General features: G+C 35.8%; 1 protein-coding gene across 1 annotated transcript; it reads right to left on the minus strand.

Moving 5' to 3' along the window:
* Nucleotides 1–1,330: 1,330 nt before the first annotated feature.
* Nucleotides 1,331–8,872, minus strand: LOC148279230 (isochorismatase domain-containing protein 2A-like). The gene is made up of 4 exons (XM_088230265.1): nt 8,606–8,872; nt 6,135–6,344; nt 4,626–4,742; nt 1,331–2,998 (listed from the first exon to the last, which is right to left on the minus strand). Exons 1-4 carry the CDS (start codon nt 8,741–8,743, stop codon nt 2,834–2,836), a joined length of 630 nt encoding a protein of 209 aa, XP_088086391.1. The 5' UTR covers nt 8,744–8,872; the 3' UTR covers nt 1,331–2,833.
* Nucleotides 8,873–11,791: the final 2,919 nt, after the last annotated feature.

The raw sequence follows: 11,791 nt of genomic DNA on the forward strand, positions 1-11,791 counted from the left end.
ACAAAAGCAAAGGGGCAGATTAAGAAAAATACTTTAATTGGCTGTATAATTATTTTGGTTTATTTAAAATGTTTTTTTTGCGATGACTGTTGTTGTGGTAGCATGCGCGGTATATATTACTTCACGACGTGGATTTTAATTATTAGTTCGACTTCTTTGAAAGCAGTAGTCAGCATAATAAAATCAATTATGTTGTGATATATTTTTATTGTTTGAAAATGTTTTATACCAGACGGGAAAGTGCAAAAGCAAGTTCCTAAATTTACTTATCTTTTAGGGGATTATGACGTCAGCAAAAATCTGGTTAGACATGCAATCAATTCAAATTGTGGGTCAAAAATCTTAATTTACCCTTTTTAAATTTGGCGTGGGGTTCAAACTGTCAGTAAGGTTGCAGTGAGTCACATCTTGCTGGAGGATGTGATTCTATAAAATGCTGCGAACGCCCAGTTGCATTCCACCGGCAACACTACTGACTAGTCCAACTCGTTAGCGTCCAAGTCCCAAACCCCGAGCAATGGGACCACACTCATAACGGCGTGATCACAGCAGATAGCGAGAGGACGAAAGGCGAGTTTTTGGCGCCTCAAAACCAAAACCAACCAGCTAAGGAAAGGTAACCCCGACAGAAAATCCACCGGAGAAGGCAACGGGAAACCACTCTGGTCATCTTTTCCCACGAATCACTACTGCGAGTACATCAATAAGCAGTCGTCCTGGCTGCGAAATGTAAAATTAGCGCAGGACAGATACATATGCTTTCGCTGTAGTGATCGCCAACGTCAGGGGGACCCGGCAAGGCACTAGAAGTAGAAGAAATTTGGTGTCTCACAAGGTTCCGTGCTTGATCCTATGCTCTTCACACTGTTCATTAACGATGTGCCCAAAATTATTCATTCGGGTTACGTTTTCACTGTTATGCGGATGATCATCAAATAGACTCGAACTTAATTCATCTAAAATTGAGCTTCTATTTACAGCGACAAAAAAGCGACAGCACCTTTTAGACTGATCTCGAATTTCAATATCAGGTTGTGATCAAAAAAGTAACATGCATCTTAAAATAACTTCATCATCATACCCTTTCCGCACTTAATGGTGCATAGGGCACTGCACTGGGATGCGAATCGCAGCGTATCTTGATCATTTTTAGTTACATGAACGTAAGTTGATGGACTGTGAAATATTCTAGTATGAAAACACCCTTTTAAATAAATATTTCACCTCAATCGTGTCGGGAATAAAACCCTAGACCTCTTGCATGGTAGGCAAACGCGATGACCATCACACCACGAGGCCGACAAAATAACTTAGGTTAAGACAAAAAACATTATTTAAAATTTATTTATTCATACAAAAAACAAAACAATTGATAACAATGAATATAAATATATTCCTGAACTAACAATGGTCTAACTTTACAAAGAATTTTTTTAGAGTTAACAAAGTTTTAAAACACAGCTGAATGCAGTTTTTATTATATATATTTTTTTCCGTGTTCAGGCAGATACAGTTCCGCATGTAAAATAGAACTTTGGACAATCGTATTTGACCCGAAATACGAAATCGAGTGGGGTAATGAGAGGTATATCTAGATTTCATGCCCTCGCGGTACTTTGATCGCTTGTAAGTACCGCTACCCTGACCTATTGAGGAGTTGAAGCCATGAGTTAGCTGACTATTGTGTACGCTTCATGGTGCTTGTTTAAAATGCCTTATATAATTGAAAATCCCTCCGCTTGTGAAATATGGTCTGTAATTCATCTCCTAAATGCGGAGAACATCAAACAAGTCCACATTCGTTGACACGTCACATGTCCAATAAAGTACGGAAATATAGAAAATATTGACATATTCCAATAGAGATGAATGAAATATCTTTGGGTTCCTGGCACAAGTTGGTAACGAAAATTTCACTAATTTAAATATATTGCACTTTTAAAGGGAAGTGCTCATCCCAAATCAACAATATTTTTTAAATCATTATTTTTTGTATTTTCAAAATATGACGTTTTTTATTTACCTTTTAACTCTTGTGCGGCTGTGATGTCACACTAGTCTACATAGGACACAAGACTTGATATATCTCTCTTATTTTTTGAAATGATGAAGTTGTGTATTTTGTAATCTTCAAATTGACATTTTCTCAGCGGATTCGGAAAGTCAAATTTGTATAACTATGCTGGATTTTAAAAATCTGTACCTCAGAGGCAGACGGATGCACATCCAAAAGTTCAACAAAAGCCTGAAGAATTTACTCTTTCTAAGTGATTTCTGATAATTAATCGCATTAATTTGTATTTTCAGTGTCTTAATACGGTTCTTTCATTATAAGACTTACATTTCTTCAAAACCAACGGACACGATCATAAACTGGATACGAAAATCGAAATGTTATTTCATCAAATTCTGGATTTGCATCCGTCTGCCTCTGAGGTACAGAAATATTTAACCTTGCTAAAAAGTTTTCTCTACCCTTTTCACATTGTCAACATTGTAAAAAAATATGAATGCTTATTTATCCGCATTTGAAATTTAGAAAGTGGTATGTTTGTAAGCATTTATTATAATGTTCAATAGTGACAATATGCAATGGCGATTGGATTCAAAAAACCTTTCTCTGGTAAAACGAGCAAACTCAGTCAGTCCCGTCTTCCTCGTAATAACCAAGTTTGACTGAGTTTACGGTCCAAAGGCCTTTTTAACGATAAATTATTTTTCTGAATAAGTACTTGTTTTCTTTAATCTGTCAAGCGGAACTTGCTCTCTGGATGTACCTCGTTACTACTCAATTTACTATTTTATTTTCAAGTTAAGCTTCCGAGTTCGGACTTTATAATTTGGCTATAATTGGCTGGTTCTCGAAGTCGAGGGAGTCGGCGATGGGTTCTCTGACTAGTTTGGATATCTCCTTGAACTGGGGATGGTTCTTGTCTCTCATCAGCTTGAAGAGTACGCTCTCCGACGTGGTGACGTGGCAGCCGATTTCCCGCAATCGCTGGTAACAAAAAATACATTTCACATCATAAAAAAATAAAAGATAGAGAAAATTTCACATAGTGAACAAATAATGGTTATTATGATCTTTCACACCGTGGACAAAAAAAACATACTGTAAAATAATCTACAGTACTCTATAAATAAGAGAATTGTACCAGCAGAGATTTACGAACAAAGAAGTAATAATTATCTCCTGTACTAAACAATCAAAATGTGTTTTTTTAGTGTATAAAAAAAATATTTTTTTGTGGATCTTAATCAGATCCTTTCCTTAAATTCCCTATAATTTCTACCCATTTATTTCTTTTTACTTTAATTTTGGTAATACTAAATAATATTAAATTCAATACATTTAAAAAAATCGTTTTCCTACTTAAGTACACTCCTCTGTTGGTGAGAAGACCGGAGTTTGACGTTTGCAAAAAGAATGCCATATTTGAAAAAATATTTATTTTGTGTTTTGGAATTCAACCATAAACAAGTACCTACTTAAATTTAATATTTGAATATTAACAATTTTTAGTTTTGGAATTTAATCACAAACAAGTACCTAGGTATATATTTTTTATTAATATCCCTACAGAGATGAGGTAGAATTTTTTCAAATTCAGGATTATGGATATTCGAGCGTTTACAGGGCTTATGACCTGTCATTGGCTGGGTTAAGTGGCCACTTTACGTACTACAACATTCCCCATTCCGCTTATTAGCGAATATCGACACAGGTAACATTTTTGATTTTTGTATATATGTTATTAAATGAGAAACCATTCACAAGCGTGTTGGAGCGCCATCTATGTATTGATATTGAAGTTAAGTATTTTTAATTAGCATATTACTTTATTTTATGTTTTTAAGACTCTTCCGAGTTAAATTAAGTACTAGTAATCGCCTGCAGATGACTCTGCAATTTATTTTTACTTGTATGTACAAAATACACGTACCAAAAATAAGTACCTAAGTACCTACGTATCAATAAAAAGTATTTTTCCAAGGTTAGCCAACCTTCGGGCAGGACAACGTCTGTCGGGTCAGCTAGTAAACATATACATCAATAAACATCTGGACAACACGCTTAAAAGTATATAAATCTAAGCAATATCTCGCAGCAGTCTCCTGCAATGGTCTCTTTCTTTAGACAAAATACAAACTTGTACGCTCTTTCTGAAAATGGCTTTCATTTTGGAGAACTAATTGTAATATGTTCATCCAGAACATTAAACCCTCTTGGAACCACAAGAGAAATTCCTCAGAGCAAAAGTCATATGTGTTTTGGGTATAAAATAATTCAAATTACAGGAAAATCTCGTACGAGCATTCTGCTGGGATCTGCTCTTGTGACCACATGACCAGAAATGTGTCAAACACTCTTAAAAATAAATAATTAATAATTTATTAAATTCAATAATTAATTAGCTTAATAAAATAAAATTCTTCTTCTTTTCCACATCGGCTCCTAAGTGGAGCATGTGGACATCACCAGTTGCCTCCAGGAGACCGTGTAGCCAGCCATCCCTCTCGCCTCCTCTCACGTCAATCCAGCGCCCCTTAGTTCCGCCGAATAAAGTCGAAAGATCGTCATCGACGACCTTCCAGGGAGAGGTTGACTGTGTGAGTATATTTACCTGCAGAGCGAGGAGCCTGTCGCTCTGAGTGCGAGATATGCAACCGTCGGCCAAGACGTGCACCGCTATATCCTGGCTGAGGAAATCCATGGCAGTTTGTTCCACGCAAACGTGAGCCTGAAAATACACCGAAATAAATCGTTATTAACATATCGATGTTTTTTATTGATATTTCTTGATAAAACTCCGTAGTTAATGATTATGATAAAATTATAAATAAAATTATCAATGAAACTTCTAGGTTAAGTTTTACTTTTTATTATTTTGACATCTTCGAGACTGGTGAATTGTTTACAACGTTTACAGCTTTTACACTATTCATAACATATTTTAGAGATAAGATCAAATAAGTATTTTAACAAGGGTTTAACATCTGTTAAAATGTGTACTTTGCCTTGTGTTCTTTTCCCCCACCTTTTAAATAATAAAAGCTTAATCCCAATTTCGGTCCAAAAACTCCCAAAAATGAACTGTTTAGCAAACTAGTTGTAAATATTTATGTTTCTGTCCCCTGACCAAATACTTATTTGATCTTATCTCCAAAATATGTTAAAAATAGTATAAAAGCTGTAAACCTTGTAAACAATTCACCAGTCGAAAGCGCTCGTTGGTCAAAATAATAAAAAGTAAAACTTAACCATGAAGTTTCATTGATAAGTTTATTTATATTTTGTTTAGCAGTTTGGCTGTAAGTACAAAGCGTATCATATTGAATCGGTAGAATATCATCTTCTAAGCAAAGTAGCATGGATAATTGGCCTCGAGAGGGGAGACTACACTTATGAGAAATGGAGTCAATACTCAAAATCTCAAGTCTACAAAAACGTAGAAATAATATTAATCCACATTTATGTTTAATTTACTGAATGGCTTAATTGATGTACCATCGTTACTGGAACAGGTGGCATTCAATGTTCCGATCAACACAGCACAAACTATGGCTCGCATGCACCAATGTCCCGATTGTGTCGCATTGTAAACTCGAGACAAGATCTGGACTTTTTGGTGCAAGTTTTTTTAGATTTAAATCACTGAGATGGATCAGATCTTGCCTCGAGGTAGTAATGATCATTTAATTTTTTGTCCTAGATTAGTGGTATTTTATTTCCATTATACCTGTATATATTTTAAAGAAATGTATTTGCCATTGATAAATGGACTTAATAAATCCGTAAATAAATAAATAAATTATGTAAGGCTGAGAAAACCATTATTGACAAAATCAAGAGAAGGGTTCTGCTTCAGTTTGGACATGTAGAGCGAATGGATGGCGAAAGAACAGCTAAAAAGCTTTACAATGCAAATGTTGACAGATGCAGGAAACGAGGAAGATCCAACAAATAATTGACACACATGCATTAGAAGATGAATTAATGTAAAAGAAGCGTGATCTGGACAATCTGGAAATCAGAGTGGTATAACGTTCTATCCTTTCTGCCTAGCGGCGCGTTGGTTTGTTTGTTTGTAAATTTCTAGTAAATAAAATTTGAAAATGTAAATACAAGTCACCTCCAGCCCGTAGAGCACGACCGCATCAAGTTTGCTCGGGAACCTCCTTCTCAGCTCGTCCAGGAGGGTCGGGGAGGCCATGCTGAAGCGCGTCTTGTCGTACACCAGTGCGGCCCGGGCTATATCCACAGCTGGGCTCGTAGGGCCGAGCCCGCGGGGGTATTGTTCGGAGACAAACAGAGGGATGTTCAATATGCCAGCAGCTGCAGACTGCAAGATAAAAGGTTTATTATCATCATCTGCGTACTGCTAGAATTTTTGGTAATACAATTTATTTATTCATTTATTAACGGACATTGTCCATGTATACAATTTATAGGGTTTAAATATTACAATAAAAGGATAGTTGAAAACATTTTTTAAAAAAGAAAAGAAGCATTGACAAACATAAGGGACATCGAGACAAGATTTAGTGCTTGTTTAAATCATTGTAAACTTAAACCAAAAAAGTCCAGATCTTGTTTCGAGTTAACAATACGACAAAGACGTTCGGCGAATGAAGGCCATAGTTTGTTCTGTGCTGATCGACGAACAGTACATTGTTTCTCAACCTATGAGTCGGAATATTGAATTTTACTTGTCTCAGTAATGATGGAACATCGATTATACTATTTAGTACACCGAACATATATATGGAATCAATATTAGTTCTACGTTTTTGTAGACTAGAAATATTGAACATTGACTCTATATCAGCATAAAAATAGTTACCTCTCTCTAGTCCAAGCATCCACGCTACTTTTCGAAGTAAGCGATGTTGGACTGGTTCAATGTGATTTATGTGATTCACATAGAATGGAAACCAGACCACTATTCTAGGAGGCATATTCTAGAAGAGGGGGAACTGTTGAGCAATAAAGAGTTTTGATTGTACGGACATTAGTCAAATCAGAGGATATTCTTTTGATGAAGCCAAGTAATTTCAGTGATTTATTTACTGTATTATCTATATGCTCATTGTGTCTGTTTAGTGTCCAAAACAACTCCTAAATCTCTGATGGACTTAACTACATCAATTTTGGAGTTAGCACAACTCGTTGGTGCAAATTAGACTCGAGAGAGGCTCGACGATTTGGGGATCTTGCGAGTTAAAGTACTCTCTTATGGTGGAGAGGGTTTACGAGAATTTCTTTCATTTACATTTGAGTGAAGTATAGAAATAGAAAAAATAAGATCTTCAGGCGTTGCCTAGTATGTAGGTGAAATAATTCGATTAAATGAATCTCACCCGCATAAATAAAGGTTTCAGCTCTTTGACTTCCCAAACATCAACAGACGAAAGAATTGAAGGGATATAGATGTTCAAATATGGGCAGAATGATGAATGTTACACAGTGTGTAAAATAGCCACTTAAACCAGCCAACGACAGGTCATAAGCCCTGTAGATGCCTAGACTTCTATATTACCTTCTCTAAAATTTTCTTCATCTCTGTTGCTATATGTTAATAACAGCCCCCCAGGGAGTTGAATCTAGTCCTTGTCTACAAAAATTTGGACAAACTCAAAATATTGTTGATAAATCATCATTTTTGTGGGACTGACCCGGAAACCGATGCCCACTGTCACCCAGTGGCAAACGGATTTTTTTTTATAGGTAAGCTACAAAAAATTATCATATATTTGTGCCTACATAAATGATATGAGTAGGCCACTTTTTCTGTGGTTTTCGGAGGTAATATGTTAGTAACAGCTCCCCAGGGAGTTGAATCCAGTCCTTGTCTACAAAAATTTGGACAAACTCAAAATATTGTTGATAAATCATCATTTTTGTGGGACTGACCCGGAAACCGATGCCCACTGTCACCCAGTGGCAAACGGATTTTTTTTTATAGGTAAGCTACAAAAAATTATCATATATTTGTGCCTACATAAATGATATGAGTAGGCTACTTTTTCTGTGGTTTTCGGAGGTAATATGTTAGTAACGGCTCCCCAGGGAGTTGAATCCAGTCCTTGTCTACAAAAATTTGGACAAACTCAAAATATTGTTGATAAATCATCATTTTTGTGGGACTGACCCGGAAACCGAAACCCACTGTCACTTAGTGCAAACGGATTTTTTTTTATAGGTAAGCTACAAAAAATGATCATATATTTGTGCCTACATAAATGATATGAATAGGCTACTTTTTCTGTGGTTTTCGGAGGTAATATGTTAATAACAGCTCCCCAGGGAGTTGAATCCAGTCCTTGTATACAAAAATTTGGACAAACTCAAAATATTGTTCAGTGATATATCTCTGATTTTGATCAAATGCTTTTTCTGTTCCCAAAAAGTATTAATAATTTAATCAAAAATATTTTAACCTATATGCAAATGTATAATGAAGGAATATCGAAAATCTTGGCCTATAATTTATTATATTTATAGATATTACAGTAATTAGATCCAATGCGTACTGGCTACATTAGAAGGAAGAGTTGAAACAAATTAAACACATCAAAATAAATTGAATAAAGCCGGCCGTACCATTCTGTTGGCGACTTGCACCAAGTTGTCGAAGTTCGTCATGGATTTCCTGAAGGCCTCCTGTATGTCGCACGCCAGGAAGGCGGTCCTCGAGGTGTCCAGGAAGCCCAACTTGGCTAAATTCTTGGCCGCCATCATCGCGATACTATTCACCGCGAACGATACCACACTAAATACATATATACATAAACAAGACAAATATTTCGACCTTCAGACCGGGTTTGACGTAACACAATATTATTTTATTTTGACGTTTGTCGTCTGTGTTCAGGGGCTGTAAACTTATTTTATTAGATGTTAACATACGCGATACGCAGGTCCGTTTTTTCCTAATTTAAAAATAACCACCAAAAGTAAAACAAGATTGTAAAGGTTATAGGTACGTCATTTCAAAGAAAATTTTGTGCTTTATAAGATATTGTACATGTATATTGTGCTTGCTTTTACTTTAGAAAATTTATTTTATTTGATCACAAGCCTTAGAAAGAAACAAAGAAATAATATTTTACCATATATACGTACCTATATAATACATCATTATCGTATCTTATAATTATTATCTATCTGCATTGGTGCAAAAATGCAGCATATCGGGACCTACAATATGATAAGCGAACGCGCTAACTGCTACACAACGAGGCAGACATTAATGGATTATCTTTTTTAGATTTTTGTAGCCACCGAGTAAATAAATACTTACTCGACCAGAATTCTTGTTTTATCTTACGAAAAAAACTGTATTCTTCATCTGCCAGAATAAGGAAAGATAATGCATATTCTCTAACATATTCAGCAGGTAATTGAAATATACTATATTTTTATTTATTTTAAATTATTTATTGACAATTCTTGATGTAATGGTAAAGATAGCGTGGCATAGCGTTTCACCCTATCAACCAATATACTGTAAAAAGGCAAGGTATGTTAGGTCTGTAAATTAAAGTATTTAAGATCGATTCAGTGGGTAGGTAGTTTTCATTTTAAAAGTTACATTAAATTTATAAAAATAATGTTCTACGTTTCTTGCTTGAGTACCACTGGAAAGTATTGCCAGTATAAATAAAATAGTATTTTTCTTAAGTACGTACCTGTTCGATATTCAATTGTTTTTTTTTATACATATTTTGTCAAGATTTCTCAATGATGTATACAGACAAACTTGTATCTACATAAAAAGTATGCTTTTGCAAAAAAGTATTTACTCCTACAAGTTATGTGTAATTTATCCCCGATTATGAGACACTTTTATCTTTTTGGTCCCATAAAACCTATTTTTTACTATGTAGTCAAAAGTTTTCAAAATTTCAATTCCTTTGAAACTAACATAAATCCTAAAGACCTTCTGCCCATTCATCGTTTCCCATTTTACGTATTTACTTATGCCACAAGTATTGAACTGGCAATCAAAATTGAAAGCCTCTTGCCCCGGAGTACCTCCTCTAAAATGCTCTCCATCTCTGTTATAATATGTTAATTGTAATCCTCCTTTTAACTCTTGTGTGGGCGTAATGTTGCTCTAATCTACAAATGATACAAGACTCTCTTATCTACATCTCATATCTCTCTTATTTTCTTAAATCATCAAGTGGTATTTTTCGTAATCTTCAAATGGACATTTTCACACTTGATTGGAATGTAAAATTTGTATAACTATGCTGGACTTTAATACATCCTTCGCGGAGCCTGTAACCGCTAGAGGACGCGTCCCCAGATGGTGGATAGGGGAACACTCGGCAGATAAGAAGAAGGGTAGGAGCGAAATAAAATACCTCCCGTGAACCAAACATTCAGTAGCGTCTGACCCGGCGGCGGGGCGGCTAAAAACAGCGTCTGCTCCATATGTTAAGAGCGGCTTAATCCAAACTCACCAACACGTCTGGCAAGCGTGGTGTTTTAATGCCAAAAACCTCCAAACAAAACAAAGAGACATTTGGAAGAGGCCTTTATCTAGCAGTAGAGAGAATAAGGCTGAAGAAGAAGAAGATGCTGGATTTTAATACAAAAAATATTTATGTTTGCTATGCGAAGAATTAATATGACGCCAGTACAGCAATAAATATGCATAAAAGAGCACAAAAATAGAACTCATAACAAGGGAGACAGAGACGCTGTTCTGTCTTTATTATTATGGATAACTTATATAGCGCCATTTTCATAACATGATACCTCAAAGGCGAAAGCGCCTTGATTAAAATGTAAAGACACAGTGATTCTATGGATAAATAAATTTGATTGAAGCTTTTAAATTTGTAATTCAATTAAAACAATTTATTTTGTTATCACATGCTACGGATTTATTCAAATAATTTAGAGAACAAGTGGGTTTTAAGTTTTTTTCCAAAACATCACTTCACTCTCACATTCCATGCATTAAATTTATATCTTACTCTCACTACTACTACTACTACTACCATCACGCCATTTCCCGTAGGGGTAGGCAGAGAGAATGGACCGCCACACACGTCTATCCTGGCATACACTCCTAGCCTCTTCCACATTCATACATCTTGTCATACATGCCCTTCGGTTCTGTCTGCTTTTGACATGACCAGACTTAAGATTTTGGTTTATCTGATCATGCCACGTCTTCCTTGGTCGTCCTCGTCTAACGTTGCCGTTCATTTTTGCCATATATACTTGTTTTACCATTCTCTCATCGTCCATTCGTTCTACGTGACCAAACCATCTCAGAGACCCTTTTTTAATCTTATCGATTATACTTGTCTCAGATTTACACTCTCTCCTGATTTCATCATTCGTAACCCTGTCATACATTGATTTCCCACACATTCGTCTAAGAGATCGCATTTCAACCGCGTTCACTCGGCTTTCATCCTTCCTCTGCCAGTTCCATGTTTCACTTCCATACATAAGTGTTGGGACTAAAACTCCGTTGTGCACTGCCAGTTTAGCTTCGATTGACATATTTTTATTAGAAATTACTGTGCTTAGTGCTCCGTTCATTTCGTTGCCCGCATTCACTCTTCTTTCAACATCTTTTTCTACTCTTCCATCTCTTGAAAACATGCTTCCCAGGTACACAAATTCTTCTACTTGCTCGAGACATTCGTTGTTTACATTTATTACGCAGTCAGTAACCTCACTATCCCTTTCAAATACCATCACTTTTGACTTACTTTCGTTCATCGCCAATTCGCTCTCCAGGCATACATCATACATTCTAGA

Source organism: Micrasema longulum, unplaced genomic scaffold (assembly GCF_059751315.1).
Source record: "Micrasema longulum isolate JH-2025_06_02 unplaced genomic scaffold, ASM5975131v1 h1tg000745l, whole genome shotgun sequence".
Taxonomy (NCBI): Eukaryota; Metazoa; Arthropoda; class Insecta; order Trichoptera; family Brachycentridae; genus Micrasema; species Micrasema longulum.

What these genes read in the sequence shown, in the direction of transcription:
- LOC148279230 (XM_088230265.1), bottom strand. Translation starts at nt 8,743, where the DNA reads ATGATGGCGGCCAAGAATTTAGCCAAGTTGGGCTTCCTGGACACCTCG. An exon ending in TGCAAGTCGCCAACAGAATG is followed by an intron (nt 6,345 to 8,605) that starts GTACGGCCGGCT and finishes TTTATCTTGCAG; the next exon opens with TCTGCAGCTGCTGGCATATT. An exon ending in ACAGGCTCCTCGCTCTGCAG is followed by an intron (nt 2,999 to 4,625) that starts GTAAATATACTC and finishes TTTTGTTACCAG; the next exon opens with CGATTGCGGGAAATCGGCTG.